The 16975-nt window shown below is 37.9% G+C and overlaps 1 protein-coding gene across 5 annotated transcripts in view; it reads right to left on the bottom strand.

Annotated features, from left to right (window-relative positions):
* Positions 1–16975, bottom strand: part of RBMS3 (RNA binding motif single stranded interacting protein 3) — a 713484-nt gene that overhangs the window by 193802 nt on the left and 502707 nt on the right. For all 5 annotated transcript variants that reach the window (XM_075587011.1, XM_075587010.1, XM_075587012.1 and 2 more), the window contains one exon: positions 14112–14269. In XM_075587011.1, the coding sequence (XP_075443126.1) occupies positions 14112–14269 (158 nt within the window). The remainder of the gene's footprint in view (positions 1–14111; positions 14270–16975) is intronic.

Genomic DNA, 16975 nt, shown 5'->3' with positions numbered 1-16975 from the left:
ACAGTGTAAATTGCTTGCTGTACTGCTGTAGAAGCTGTGCTCTATATTGGTAGTGTAAAGCTGCTGCTTGTCAGTGTGAAGAGACTGCTCTGTGTCTAGCATAAAGGCTTCTTTGTGTGTCCCCAAGGCACACAGCCCTCTTTTTACTATTCTGAAGCCAGGGTCACGTGTGATGTGTGAATAGCCCCAGATAGCTTTAACTCAGCCCTCTTTCCAAAGCACACCAAGTCCTGTTATATATTCTTCACTTTATTAGGAAAGCAGCAGTAAATACAGGCACTTGTGTGAGTTTGTAGTTAAGGACAGGTAAAAAGAGATGGCCTTGCCATAGGAGTGTAACATGAAGGTACTCACTCAGCCAGAGTCAGGAATGAAAAGTAAGTGTGGGGGAATCTGGGTAACAGGAATAGTCTTGGGACAGACTATCTGTCAGCAAAACAGGGGGAGGGCAGAATAGCCCATTCTCAGCTAGGAGAATAGGAGGTTGCAGGCAACCAACACTGACTAGGGCTGTGTAAACAACATGTAACAATAATGTTGCCTTTTCACATGCAGCTAGCTGCTGGGACAGGGAAAATAACAGGCAGCTAAACTAGGGAGACATGAATCCTATGAGCTTCAAAGGGAGGCAGAGAAATATGGAATCCTGTTCCAGGACACTTACAGTATATCACTGCAACTCACCCTGCAGACAAATGGGGCCATATTTAAGTGGTGTTACTCCAAAAGCCCCCTTCTGGCACCAGTAAAGATCTCACAACCCATTGAAGTAAATGCACCATAGTGTGTCTTTAAGTGGCGGAAGATGTTTTATGGAATAGCACTGTTTAGTAAACATGAACAATAATATTACGCCTATTTGTTTCAACCACATATTGATAGCACTTGCTAATTAAACACATATTCATGCTAAATCTTGAAAAAAATACATTCTGGGAATATTATGGAAATATGCCACATGCGTAAAATCTGGGGCAAAAAGTGTTTTATAAAAACAATTGAAGGCCATTTAGCAGTTTGATAAACCTGGTGCTATTTTTTGGTCCTATGCTATTGCTTAGATACTTTAATACATAGGCACCTATTAATCAAACTTGTCAAATGTTTTGCTATGCAGAGTTATGTGTCTCAGGTTTATATTCCTGTCCCTCTTGTGTTTTATAATTTTATGATAAATCATTTACAAATAGGCTGCTACCTCCATCTGTTTAAAAATGTATAAGACTATGAATTTGCATACATGTTGTTGTCAAACATAACGTCTCACATATGATTTTAACAGTTTAAAATGTAGTAAAAACCCATACTGACAAACTCTCTTAACTTAAAAGTTGATTCATTTTAATAAATGTCAATGTAAATAAAGAGGTGTCACCTATGTTCCTTCCAAATTTCATGATAGAAACATTCACATGTACAGTAGATCAGTTTAAAGTACAGAATACGTTTAGACATAAGTATGAGCAATACAAGTGATATGCTTACACCTAAACTGTGATTTGTAGTTATATTAAAGATTATCAGAGGACTCAAAAGCTGTGTTCCCCCTATCTCTGACCATTAATGGGCAGTGGGGAAGCAAATGAGAATATGGTTACACTACATACTGTATAAGGATTCTGTATAATGAGTAATGTAGACACATGGGCTACATGTCACCACTCATACAGCAAAAGGAAATACAGGATCAGAAAACCCACTCAAAGACTGCTGTTCTGTCCTATTAGATGCATCATTTTGAGATTCATTATTGATTGTGTCTTGTAATTCTAGTAGTGGTTTCAATAATGTTACGTGAGTAAACAAAGGTGAAGAAGAAACAGCTGCACTTCAGGATATGAAACCCACTGACTCTGAAAACAATGACACTGACTTTGAAGCAAGGGAGCCTGGTTCAAATCCCGGAGTCAACTCCTTCCGAACTTGAGAAAGTCACTCTATCTCCCCTCAGATACCAAGACATAGATTGTAGACTTGTCCGGCAGACATTATGGGGCTTATTCTGTAAGGTGTGATAGTGCAGATGATGTGTTATCGCATCATATGCGCTATCACACCTTACAGAATAAGGGCCTGTGTCTTTTAAATGGTATAAACAGAACTGCGTAATGCACACTATATTGTATTTGTGAAGTGCTTTAAGTCTCATTGGGACAAAATTATTATAAGTATTATTTTCCTATTTTTTCTTGATATTGTAAGTGGATTGATGTTTAAGATATTAGTTATTGCAGACCTTCCATTTTTATGCTATGCATATTATCATAATATACAAAGTATCAAATGTAATAATATATTCACCTATACTGCACCTTTGCCTTGAATCTGCACCGGTGATTCAGAGCATATCATTTAGCATATTATGATACACACATACAATAACTAATGTGTTAATTACATACAGTACTGTAGTAGACATCTGGGTTCAAGACCTGAACTGTCAGGTATAATCTGTATATCTGTATATGAAGTCTGCTCTGCATACCTGTATATAAAGTGACAAAGTGACAATATGACGTAAGGGGGGGTTCTGACATAACAGCACTGGGATCTAAGCAACCATTTTGAGTCAGCATCCATCTTAGGTGCCTGATATTGTCTATTGTCTGTATGAAAGTGGAATGAACGTTAGTTTAAAATACATTTTTTTCTTCTGAAGTTCCAATTGATATTGAGCGGTTCAGCTAAGCAAAAAACCTTGAGAACAAGAGCAATGTGCCAATGTTATGAAAAATACGAGACAGAAAGGCATGATTTCCCATTCCGAAGGTGGGGGCTTTTGAGGTTCTGTATGTAGAGAAAAGGTCACCAGCTTAATAAAGTATTATTGCTGAATCATCTCATTTAGACATCCCATAATGTCATTAACTCAATGTATTCGTGTGCATAATTTGTTTACCTTTTACGCTTACGTAGTGACGACACGCAACCTTGTATAGGGGGCGTGGGTTTAGTATTTTGTGTATAAATAAGCCCTGTATGCAACATGTCTTTGGGAGGGTTTTATTTTGAAACTCTCCTCTGCGTGTGCACCGCACAAGCAATAAACTTATTTGTCTATTCTGCAAAATATAACCTCAGACTTGTGTTGTTATTCAAGCTTTTACAGATGGCGCACCGAATAGAAACCCAAAAAACACCGGAAGTTGAGCACCTGAAAAAAACACTCCTCGGTCACTCAAATCTGAGCGCTCATAAGAATCAAGGTAAAAGGCACCTTTTAAGGAAAGCCTGAGTTTAAAAAGTTGTTTTGAGTGATGTGTAGAGAGATGTGTTTTGAAGGGTGTCTCAATCTGTGTTGACGGGTTAACCTAGCAGTGTCAAATAAGTTTATTTGTCTGTTCCTGTATCCATTTTAAAGTGTTAAGTTTTAAGTTTTATTGGGATTAAGGTGAGAGTCCCATTAAAATTTTTGGTGTTTTGGTGATGAAGGTGAGTGTTTGTATGCTTTAGGGATTGTTTTTCAGACTGTCCTGGGTTGTGATAAATATTTTTGTTGTCTGAGCAGGAAGGGTCCCTGATTGTACATTTGCTCTGTCTTGTCAGTAACATACCAAATGAGGTTATTTATGGATATCTGTTTAGAAGGTCTTATCTGTATCCATGTTATAGAAGTATAAGGTTTATCAGGACTGGGTTGGACCCACTGAAGTAATTCAAGTGTTTTCTTGGGTATAGTTATGGTGAAAAAATCAGAACAATAACATGCCAAAAGAGTTGTACGTAATCAGCTTGCGCTGATTATTGTATCAGGAGTATTGTACAGGTCAATTAAATTTGATTACTGTAACAGGAGAATAATGGGAAACCAAAGTTCTCAGAATTTGCCGTTAGAGGTTGTGTGTCTGCAGACAAAGATTATAAAGAATGGATACAGAGAACAAGAAGAGACAATATAAATATGTTTTGTTGGCCAATGAAAAATACATGCAAGTTCAAATGAAAATACATGCAAGTTCAAATGAAAATACACATGCAAGTCCCAGTGAAAAACATGCCACCCCAATGAAAAAAAGTTTGTTTGCAATAAATTACTATAGAAGGAAGCGTGAACCTATGAGCAGCCGCACCAGTTTTCTTATTCGTAAGAATGCGAACGCAAGGGCTCATAGTGGAACCTTCTAACTTTCAGTAATCCCTGTGTGTCTGTGGCAGTATAAATCTTTGGATTTTATGAGGTTTTTGTGGCAAAAGTCAAGCATGGCATGCCCGGCTGGCGGACACCACAGAAATCAGTTGTGAACGTATAAGCTTTTCCTTCCATTTCCCCACATGCAATAAGTGGTTATAAATCATTTCCTGATATAAACTCAAGTTTCGGTGCCGGCAAGTAAAATTGTTGCGCCCTTAATGGAGAGTGGTTAGATGGATTTGATACCCTAATGAATTTTTCCTGAATGATTACCTGTGTGAAAGATAAACCATGCTAAGTATCACACGTGTGCACAAATCACCATACAAAAACTTGCAAGTACGTACGAAAACATGAATATTTTTTGCTCACAATGAAATCAAATGTCTGCAAGAAAGAGAATCAAAATCGCAGCAGCACAGAGCGTGCCCCCACTTTTTTCTCCAGCGCGAGGAATGTGCTAAGATACGAAAGTTAACTCAGAAAGCTCCGGAGCATCAGAGTAGTTTTAAAGTCAGGTTATTTATGAGCATAAAGAAAGTGAAGGGAACTTTTATTAATTTAGTTGCAGGGTGAAATTGTGGGGTAATAGGGGAGAAATGTTTTTCTTTTATTTGTTTGTTATTTTTGTGATGTTGTGTGGCTGTGTGTGAGAGAAGTTTTTTGTATTGTGTGTGTTCTGTATTGTGTGTAACCAGTTAAAACACATTTCAATTTTATTTCTAGAGGATTAAGATGTTTGGGAATATTTTGTGTTCAAAAATGTGGGTAAAAGATCATAAGCATTGTTTGAAGTATATATTGTATTGTATGTTTTCATAGCCTGAGTTTAAAAAGTTGTTTTGAGTGATGTGTAGAGAGATGTGTTTTGAAGGGTGTCTCAATCTGTGTTGACGGGTTAACCTAGCAGTGTCAAATAAGTTTATTTGTCTGTTCCTGTATCCATTTTAAAGTGTTAAGTTTTAAGTTTTATTGGGATTAAGGTGAGAGTCCCATTAAATTTTTTGGTGTTTTGGTGATGAAGGTGAGTGTTTGTATGCTTTAGGGATTGTTTTTCAGACTGTCCTGGGTTGTGATAAATATTTTTGTTGTCTGAGCAGGAAGGGTCCCTGATTGTACATTTGCTCTGTCTTGTCAGTAACATACCAAATGAGGTTATTTATGGATATCTGTTTAGAAGGTCTTATCTGTATCCATGTTATAGAAGTATAAGGTTTATCAGGACTAGGTTGGACCCGCTGAAGTAATTCAAGTGTTTTCTTGGGTATAGTTATGGTGAAAAAATCAGAACAATAACATGCCAAAAGAGTTGTACGTAATCAGCTTGCGCTGATTATTGTATCAGGAGTATTGTACAGGTCAATTAAATTTGATTACTGTAACAGGAGAATAATGGGAAACCAAAGTTCTCAGAATTTGCCGTTAGAGGTTGTGTGTCTGCAGACAAAGATTATAAAGAATGGATACAGAGAACAAGAAGAGACAATATAAATATGTTTTGTTGGCCAATGAAAAATACATGCAAGTTCAAATGAAAATACATGCAAGTTCAAATGAAAATACACATGCAAGTCCCAGTGAAAAACATGCCACCCCAATGAAAAAAAGTTTGTTTGCAATAAATTACTATAGAAGGAAGCGTGAACCTATGAGCAGCCGCACCAGTTTTCTTATTCGTAAGAATGCGAACGCAAGGGCTCATAGTGGAACCTTCTAACTTTCAGTAATCCCTGTGTGTCTGTGGCAGTATAAATCTTTGGATTTTATGAGGTTTTTGTGGCAAAAGTCAAGCATGGCATGCCCGGCTGGCGGACACCACAGAAATCAGTTGTGAACGTATAAGCTTTTCCTTCCATTTCCCCACATGCAATAAGTGGTTATAAATCATTTCCTGATATAAACTCAAGTTTCGGTGCCGGCAAGTAAAATTGTTGCGCCCTTAATGGAGAGTGGTTAGATGGATTTGATACCCTAATGAATTTTTCCTGAATGATTACCTGTGTGAAAGATAAACCATGCTAAGTATCACACGTGTGCACAAATCACCATACAAAAACTTGCAAGTACGTACGAAAACATGAATATTTTTTGCTCACAATGAAATCAAATGTCTGCAAGAAAGAGAATCAAAATCGCAGCAGCACAGAGCGTGCCCCCACTTTTTTCTCCAGCGCGAGGAATGTGCTAAGATACGAAAGTTAACTCAGAAAGCTCCGGAGCATCAGAGTAGTTTTAAAGTCAGGTTATTTATGAGCATAAAGAAAGTGAAGGGAACTTTTATTAATTTAGTTGCAGGGTGAAATTGTGGGGTAATAGGGGAGAAATGTTTTTCTTTTATTTGTTTGTTATTTTTGTGATGTTGTGTGGCTGTGTGAGAGAAGTTTTTTGTATTGTGTGTGTTCTGTATTGTGTGTAACCAGTAAAAACACATTTCAATTTTATTTCTAGAGGATTAAGATGTTTGGGAATATTTTGTGTTCAAAAATGTGGGTAAAAGATCATAAGCATTGTTTGAAGTATATATTGTATTGTATGTTTTCATGTGTATAATGCCATTAATATGCACAGCGCTTCACAGGAGTAGTGCACGTCGTAATCATATAGTTAGCAAAGGGTAAAGGTAAGAGGTCATGAAATAAGTGATCCAGACATAAAAGTAACATTAAGGAAGAGAAGTCCCTGCTCTGAGGAGCTTACAATCTAATTGGTAGGTAGGGAGAGCATACAGAGACAGTAGGACTTGATTAGAAGCCAGGAGAGGAATTTCAGGAGGGGAAACGCAGAATCAGAGTTTAAAGAGTAGAGTGATTCTGGCAGCAGCGTTTGGGAGAGATAGTAGGGAAGACAGGTGAAAGTCAGGAAGCTGGGATAGCAGGGGATTACAGTAATCAAGATGGGAGAGAATGAGGGTCTGAATCAGAGTTTTAATAGTTGAGCAAAAGAGGAACAGGTGTATCTTTGTGATATTGTGGAGGAAAAAGCGACAGTTATAGAAATGTTTTGCATGAAAGAGGAGAATATGAGAGAGAAGTTGGGAGTGACCCCTAAGCAGTGTGCTTGAGCTACTGCATGGAAGATTCAAGAGTAATGTGGAAGGAGATAATAGGGTCAGGTTTGGGAGGAAGTATGAGGAACTCTGTTTTTGCCATGTTAAATTTAAGGCAAAAGAGGGCCTTCCAGGATGAGATAACAGAGAGACATTCAGAAACTTAGGTTTGTATGGCAGGTGTAAGGTCAGGGGTTGAAAAGTAAATGAGGGTGTTGTCAGCATAGTGGTGATATTTAAACCTAAGAGATGTTATTAGGTCACCTAGAGAGAGTGTGTACAGAGAAAAGAGAAGAGTGTGGTCCACAGAGGCAAATGCTGCAGGGAGTAATAGGAGCAGAGTGTAATGACCTCTGTCTTGGGCAGCATATAGGTCATGAGTTATTGTAGTGACAATGGTCTCCATGGAGGGAGCAGTGCAGAAGTCAGATTGTAGAGGTTAAGGAGAGAATGGGTGTTGAGAAAATGGAGCAAGCAAGAGAATACAAGACAAGTTCAGTAGTTAGAAAGACAGGTAGGGTCAAGCTTGCTATTTTTGAGTCATGGTATAACTATTACATGTTGGAAGGAAAATGGAAATGTAGCAGATTAGAGGGAGAAGAGGAGATCAACAGTGATGGTGACATTCTCTTTTGATACAGTGGAAAAAGAGTCAAGGAAAGCAGGAAGAGAGTAGGAAGCAAAGTAGGATAGGAGGAAAAAGAGGGAATGTTCTGGTGTATGGATTCAACTCAGCAAAAGTCCTGAGGTGAGATGAAGGAAGAGTTAGTGAGGGTTAGACTTGTGAGTGTTGACTAATGGAGAGAAATACTGCACCGACACACTTTATTCGAGCAAATACCCAGTATGTACCTGGCAGATACCTGGAATGCGCCGCTCCTCACCTCTGACAAGCCCCGTTGCGTTTGCCTTCCCAGCCTGGGTTCATGCCTGGCTGACAGGCGGCTGATCTGTTAAATGATAATGATTAGGATTTAATAGGCTGCAATGCTTCGCGTGTCTACCAGATGGCATAAATTCATGAATTGTAATGCAGTGTATATATATATACTGTGCAGTATTGCAGCCAGCGGGAATAAAATGCTTCAATCCCTGCCTGGAAAATACCTCAATGCACTCGGGCAGAAAACAGTCACAAACCTCAATACACCCGGGTATACCCGAATTCGTGGGACTAGCCGAGCTCGAATAAAGTGTGTCGCCAGTGTAGGTGTGTGTAGCTTGAGAAAGGACAGAATTGCAACAGGATAGCATAAATTTGTAGTGAATTAAGTCAGTGAAACTATGAAAGTTAAAACAGAAGGCATTAAAAAGAACTGAGTGTAGGGAGATAGCATGAGCGTGTGGAGTTATTTGTGTGTTAAGAAGTTATATAAACCTTAGCTATATAAAAGCCCGTGGGTTAATTTTTGAGAGGCCATAAAAAAATGTAGTTCTTAGGGCTCTGGATAAAGCTCCATGTATTTAAACTTTAAGCAAAAGTTCCAATCCAATAATTATTATTTTTCAGGAACAAGCCGTGGTGTACCGTTATCTTATCTTTTCAGGGTCAATTGGCGAAACGCCCAGAAACAAAGTGGCTCTTTGCCCAGAAACAAGTCTTATAGAAAATATTTTTTCTTTAGTCAGATGAATATGCAGAGTGTCTTTAAAATGATAAAGCTGACCGTGTGCTCAGCACTGTGCAAAGAGATTATGTAAAGAAAGACATTAGTGTGAAGTCTTATACAAAATCATTTGTCTATTAACTGAATGTGATGTATGTTATAACGAATTAACCATTTATTTTTTCAAAAGGTGTCCGTAAGCAGTGGTTAATGTCAAAATTGCTGTGTAATCTAGAATGGGTTTACCAGGAAGGGGTGAATTTGGGAGTCACCTCTCATTTGTGGGTGTGTCGTGTGTATAGGGTTAAATACAGGGGATACATAGTTGCAAAAGCAGTTACATAAGTGAATAAGGTATGCATTATATACAAGGCATTTCAATTTTTTAGCAGAATAATTACAGTGGAGTGTTTGGGGTAAAAACCAGATAGGGAGTGGCTAGGGAAATTTGTAGGGGTAACATAATTGCTTAATTGGGAGTGAATATTTTTCCATAACAGTGGATAGTATTGGGAAAAGAGAGATTGGCCTGTAGTTTGAGACAGTGTTTTTTGTCCCCACTTTTGAAGATTGGGACAAACTCTGGTAGTTTCCCAGGTCTTAGGGATATGGCCTGCAGACAGGATAGAATTAATTATGGAAGCAAGTGGGTTAGCAAGGGATGAGGCCCTAAAGTTTCAGGAACTTAGATTGTATCAAAGTCAGGTTCACATTGGCTACTTAGTTTTAATTTGAGGAACATTAATAGGGAATACCTCTGTCTATATGCGGATGCTAAGACAGGAGTAAACACATTGATACAAGAATTTATTCCTAGGTATAAATTATCTCCCTATGAGACACATATGGGATGACTTGTGACTATCAACAGTCCAAAGGAAAGAATTAAGGACCATGTTATTGGTAATAAAGCAATAAGTTGTATGCAACTAATACATTTTTTGAGTCTTTTTAGGCAAAGTTGAAAGTGCACCTACTCGAGATGGGGTTAATAGTCACATATTTCCTGCGCAAGCATGCTCTTCATCCCAGGTGAAAAGGCCTAAAGTAACCACCAATACAGCAAAGTCAAAGTGGCAGAGTTCTTTTCCTGGACCCACAGCACGTAAAGCTCGTTCCAGCTCCACCAAACGTTCCAGCGCCACTAAAGACCAAAGTCACCTAAAGCACAGCCGCATCAAGTTAACGTCTTGCCGAGTCAAAACTCTAACCGTTAACCAACGAGGAAAATAAGACAACAGGCTAAGGCCAGGTTTTATCAGAACATTTCATTTTTTCAGAGACTCAATATTTTTATTCTTTAGAGTGTGTTAAGTTAGAAATTTAAGGTGTATGTACAATTGAGCCTTGATGGGAGGATTGGTTTCCTGGAAGCGTGGCTTGTGAAAGCTCTTGTATGTGTTTTGGCAGTACTCATCACTCTCTATGTATGTGTCATGTGCAGCAAAACTTTGATCCAGAAGTGTGTTGCACCTCCACCGAAAGGAGGGGGTCACCCAGGGGCATGTGTCAGCCACAAGGAAAGGATCATAAGTCAGCCATGTTGACCCATCGCAGATATCGTCTGTTCTGATATTCTGAGTGAATGATGTATACAATGCGTGCAGGGGTGAGGATCATGCATTTCGCTTCCACAGATACCAAACCCCCTCAATTCTCAGTAATAGAATGTTGTGATGATTCTGAAAATATGATGATAGAGATAGACGCAATTTCTTTTATCTAGCAACTGCATACCCAAAGAAAGGTTGCTTGCATAAAATAAGGTTTTTAGTATTATGTGTATAATTTCTGTATTTTTCCAATTTTTTTAAGGGAACCTCTTTAAAGGGTGTATCACACAGTAGGAACAAGAATCAATTTATGGGTCAAGTGTCTCCACCAACCAATGAAACCTGTGTAAAAATGTATGTTTAGTCAGATAATAATTTACAGGAAGGATGTGGCCTTAATTTTGCAGTTTTTAATTTTCCTCATTAAACCAAGAACAGGTTCAGATTAGGCTTATGGCCTTACAAAACAAAATTGCTTTAGACTATGTTTTAGCTTCAAAAGGAGGGGTATGTGTCCTAATTGAGGAACAATGTTGTGTTTTTATTCCAGATCAGTGTACCAATGTGCAGCATGAACTAGATTAAATACAAGAGATTCAAAAGAGGGTTACAAAGGGAAGTGACAGATTATCACCCTTGGGGTTAGCTGAATGGCTTAGATCACTTGGAGCAAAAACTTTTGAATGCTTGGATGTGTGGAGTGTTACTTGTTATATGTGTGTGTCACGTGTTGCAAAGGTATGATCCACAGGTGTGCGACCCCCTCCTCCATTCGGATGCCACTCTTTACAGATGCCAGAAAACAGCAGTCCCTTGAAGAAAATAAGATACCGATCACACTTATTCAACTCCAAAAGACATATTGGCCGCAGCGCCTTACGAGACTATGACAGTGAAGGGCACTCGCCCTTGTCCTCTGAGTTATCCCTGGACTATCATCATGAACTTAATTCTCAAAAGCTATGTTTTAAGAATAAAAAAGGAGGGAGTGACAAATTGACAATATGACATAAGGGGGGGGGGGTCTGACATAACAGCACTGGGATCTAAGCAACCATTTTGAGTCAGCATCCATCTTAGGTGCCTGATATTGTCTATTGTCTGTATGAAAGTGGAATGAACGTTAGTTTAAAATACATTTTTTTCTTCTGAAGTTCCAATTGATATTGAGCGGTTCAGCTAAGCAAAAAACCTTGAGAACAAGAGCAATGTGCCAATGTTATGAAAAATACGAGACAGAAAGGCATGATTTCCCATTCCGAAGGTGGGGGCTTTTGAGGTTCTGTATGTAGAGAAAAGGTCACCAGCTTAATAAAGTATTATTGCTGAATCATCTCATTTAGACATCCCATAATGTCATTAACTCAATGTATTCGTGTGCATAATTTGTTTACCTTTTACGCCTACGTAGTGACGACACGCAACCTTGTATAGGGGGCGTGGGTTTAGTATTTTGTGTATAAATAAGCCCTGTATGCAACATGTCTTTGGGAGGGTTTTATTTTGAAACTCTCCTTTGCGTGTGCACTGCACAAGCAATAAACTTATTTGTCTATTCTGCAAAATATAACCTCAGACTTGTGTTGTTATTCAAGCTTTTACAAAAGCCTGCTCTGTAATACCTGTATGTGAAGCCTTCTCTGTAATACCTGTATATGAAGCCTGCTCTGTATACCTGTATAAGAAGCTGCTCTGTATACAGTACCTGTATATGGAGTCAGCTCTATATACCTGTATATGGAGCTGCTCTGTATACCTGTATATGAATGCTGCTCTATATACCTGTATATGGAGTCTAATCTGTATACCTGTATTTGAAGCCTGCTCTGTATAACTGTATATAACGCCTGCTCTGTATACATGTATATGAAGCCCGCACTGTGTACAGATGCAGCCATGAGTATTAGAACTCTTGACTTTTAAATTCTGGGGCAGTCTCACAGTAAATGCCTCAACTTGCTGCAACATTGCTGTGAGATTCTTAATGGACCATTGGATTAACACAGCGGGAGGTCCCTGCAGTCCCATTCAGTTTGGATGGGACTGCAGGGACCCCCACTGTGTTAATCCGATAGGCCATTAAGAATCTCACAGCAATGTTGCAGCAAGTTGAGGCATTTACTGTGAGACTGCCCCAGGATCTCCCAGAATTTCCCAGGTAAGTGTTCTAATACTGGTGGCTGCCTTTGTACATGTATCTGATGAAGCCCAATCTATATACCTGTTTATGAAGCTGCTCTGTATACAGTACCTGCATATGAAGCCTGCTCTGTATACCTATATATGGAGTCTTGGTATTTATTTTATCGATATACACCTAACGATGGGTATTGTGTTGCTCTGTTCTCTGCACATCTAATGTGATTAAAGAAACGTTTGAGTGCGATACCACATCCTGAAGTGAGGTTGCTATTCTCTTCATATTGTTCAGGGGTGCTTGCAGGACGCCTCTGAAGAACAGCACCAGGATTCAACTGGGGAAGCCACTGTACGGTACTTTAATGCTGTCTGCAGAAAGCTCAACGCATCAGTGCCACTGTAATTGTGCGTGTGTTTGCTACTAAAAAAGGTTGAATAAAAGCCTTCTATCATACAAGGTATGAAAAACACCACGAGTGCACCTGCCCGTATTTCACGTGTACCTGTTCTGTCAGTTTAATAACAGAAGTGAAGGAATTTGTAATGAAGAAGTCAGCATGTTTACGTGATTCAGTGGCTCAGCAAAGGAGGAGCAGATAGAGCAGGGAGTTCAGCTATGGCTGAGAGTGAGAGGCAAGAGCGCCTAAGTAAACAAGGAGCAAACAGGTCAAGAGGAGAAAGTGCTGAGTTCTTGGTATTGGAAATGTTGGAAAATATGGGGTAATGGGGGAGGGGAAAGAAACTCTCGCTTCAGCTCAATAAACAAAATAAATTGGTAACAAAGGTGCAAAAGGGGATAGAGAACGATTATGGAATTAGGGGAAAGCACACCCTTTTGATAGCACTCGTTGTAAAGTATGATATGATGGAAAATTTTAAAATAAAACTTTATTTATATTTGTAAAAATAAAAAAAGGTTACAAAAAAACCATCAATAAATGTGTATAACTAAAACTACCTAAAACTGAAACAGAGGGGAAATCCTTAACTATTAATGTAATTTAATGTTAAGGATTTCCCCTCTGTTTCAGTTTTAGTTATTTATGTATTTAGCACTTTGGTCTGTCTTATATGTTTAGCCACCGTAGTGATATATTCACTTATATATAATTTAGGTAGTTTTAGTTATACACATTTATTGATGTTTTTTTGTAACTTTTTTTATTTTTTCAAATATAAATAAAGTTTTATTTTAAAAATTTCCATCATATCATACATTACAATGAGTGCTATCAAAAGGGTGTGCTTTCCCCTAATTCCATATTGGAAATGTTGTCATGGTTAGTAAGAGAAGAGAATGAAGAGAGCTGAGATTTCACGAGATACACATGTGAATTTACCCTAGAATGTCAGTGGCCTAGGAACATTTCAATTGCACAAGTTTATATATTAAACAAACAGTAACTTAATCAGTGTACCCTGCTTTTCCCCCTTATTTAAATAACAAAGTACACATACAGTAGGTAGAGTCTGTTAAAGATGAATTACATTTCTCAGTTCAGGGGTCTTTTTGGGCATCCCCAAAGGAAAAGTGCTGGTAATTAGAAATGTGTCCATCCCACACATTGGGAATTTCCTGCGAATGGCTGATACTTTGCAATGTATGAAAGCAATCGGAAGACAAAAAAACTTACCTGGCAAATCCTACTCCTCTACTGACCCCATTGGCATCTCTCAATATTCTGGTGGAAATAACATGTCCAAAGGGTTTCAGCATGTTCTCTAGTTCCTGCTCGTCCATGGAAATAGGCAAATTGGAGATGTACAGATTTGTGGGATCTTGCTCTTGTTGCTATAAGAAAGTAAAGAAATTAATTATTAAAGTCCCATTTTTAGCAGGCCAATAGTATTATGCGTTTGAATACAGTACTTGTAAAACTTGTTTGCAAAGTCTTTATCCAAAAATTGTATAACACTATACATATAAACATATATACTATAAAAATACAGAATCCATGTTTCTTTCAATTACTTTTTTTGGAAGACAACACACTTAAAATAGCAAAGTTTCTCTAATTACCAGAGAATGGTGTATTTCTAATAGATTTGCTTATCAGATGGCCACCTGAATACTAATACAGTTCAAAGAACAAAGGTTGTTTCGTTCAACCTTTTAACTACTGTAATAAAACAAATGAAAACAATAATGTTGACTATAGTGATATGTCCTACAGCAACGTTGGAAAAAAAATGCATGGAGATAGCTACAGGTACAGTATATCAGTCAAGTAACGCTGCTTAAAATAGCATATGTTTACTCTGGAGGTGTTTCACATTGCAGGTGTACACATGCCTTACATTGTTTTTTTTCTGATTTGCTATGATGAAAATCATTTCTGAAACTACAGTTTTTCTATGTTGTCAGGAAAAACGATTTTAATTAAATAGATGGAAAAAAAACTGTATGTCGCTACAGTAAATGTTGAATGCTACTGATTTTGTTTTCTATTTTTACACTTTAGTTCTTATTATACACATGTATCAATTTAGAAATATGAGTCTAATACGATGCCTAGTATTGTGTTCAACATTCAACTTTATTTCCAGCAAAATCACTGTCATAACCATTTTGCTGCCAATGGGGCAGTATTTCTTTGCTTTACACTGTGTCCCATACGATAGCAAAGGGATTATATAAAGTTGCATTCAGTTCTTTTTTAAATAACAGCAAAGCATGAGTCAGATCAACTTTATCAAAAGTACTTTGATATATTTGTTCCCCCTTGCCTGAATAATTTTTATTAAAAATAGCATTCCTTCCCTAAACTACTAGTTTTTATTGGTTTCCTGCTGTGGTTTTTCTATTACTAAATTGGATAAATAAAAAAGTTAATTCTGATTATTCTTACGGAATATCCGGTCTGTCTATTTTGATAATGTGAGTGTTTTAAGAGTGCAATTTGGCATACCAATGCCAGTTAATATTTAAAAGATACATGTTAAACCTTCTACATCCCATCACCAAGATGAATGAACCATTGCAGGCAAAAAAAAGTTCTGGCCAATTTTGCAGTTTAACAATCAGATATTAGATCAGCAATATTCACTGCTTGATTAATTAATTTTTTGCACATTGGTTGAACCAGATTTTTTCCAATGGGGACAGCTTAAATCTTACTACTGGGAGACTCCCCAGTTCAAATTCATACATAGGATACGGTTCAAGGATTTGCGGGAGCTTAAAGAGCCAGGCAGAGAACTACCTGTACCGTTCAAGCTGTTAATTAAACATAACCATAAGTTCGGTAGCAGAAAGCTACCTAGTGGCCATGTTGGAAAAGGGCAAATGTTATTTTCTTAAATAATAACATTTCTCTGAAACCAGGTGGAGGACCACTGTAATGATACAATAGGAGACCCACTGTTCCAGAACCCTTAAAATAATGCAGTGATAGAGTGTAAATGCTAAAGAGCAGCAATCCCCCACAAAATCCACGAAATCCAGCATTGTCCTTTTACCTTATATGAACCACGGGGTCATCAGGAGAATAACTGTGGCACTTAATGCTTTGAGGACCACCCGATTGCAGAGAAATTACATTTGAGACTTTTTGACAGTACTTGCAATGCTAGACAAAGATTGCTGCGGGGTTACCCAATTGGAATGCGCATTATTATCTCACAGCTGGGTATGTCCTCAGAAGTCTGTTAAATACTTAACGATATGGTAAATTCAGTTAACATATCATTAAGTGCTAACTGGGATCTTCAAAACAGATAACAATGTGTTAAGTGCTGTTTTTAGCCATAACAAGCTCTTGTGTCATTATAATGGGCCTTTGAGCTAATGATATGCACAAGACATGTTCCATCTAACAATGCATATCCCCAGAGATCCATTACAGTTAACATAGGGAGTTAATGTAAAATTAGATTGGTAGTAATGTTGCGTTACTCACATCCAAACCTTGAAATAGGTATTTTACAGAGTCTGCATGAGTGTAAGACCACAGTTAGGTATGATTTAGCCATCATATTGTTATTTACTGGGTTCTTTTCCTGTCTTCTATTTAATTAAACAAGTATTCAGGGACCTGATAGAAGTAACGCCATCTTTGTGTAAGACCGGCTTAATGCCATGTTATTTAAAGCTAATGCAAGGCAGTGCTAACTTGACTTGCCGTTAAGTCTCTGCTAATGAGATAACTAACGAGCATTGTTTTTGCATGTATTTAACATTGAGAATACCTGTTAAACCCAGGGAAACTAATGTCCGTTACCGTTAATTACTGTAAGTAATGTTATGTTAGCAGGCCAGAATTAACAGACTTCTTAAGATCTACCCCAATGATGCAAGGCTTTCTATTGATCCCAGTGGCCATATTGTTTCTCTCGGACAAGCATTCTTACATGTGAATTTCAAAAACAAATTCTGTATCTTAGCTACTAGGGGTTTATATAGCTTGGAGTGCTGTGGTACAGCTTTTCAAAATCCACTTTCATTAAAAGGTTTACTTTTAGATCATAGAAATATCAAGGGCTAGCTAGAAATGTTGTG

The sequence above is a fragment of the Ascaphus truei genome, chromosome 2 (assembly GCF_040206685.1).
Source record: "Ascaphus truei isolate aAscTru1 chromosome 2, aAscTru1.hap1, whole genome shotgun sequence".
Classification (NCBI taxonomy): Eukaryota; Metazoa; Chordata; class Amphibia; order Anura; family Ascaphidae; genus Ascaphus; species Ascaphus truei.
This window is presented reverse-complemented; position numbering and strand designations above follow the sequence as displayed.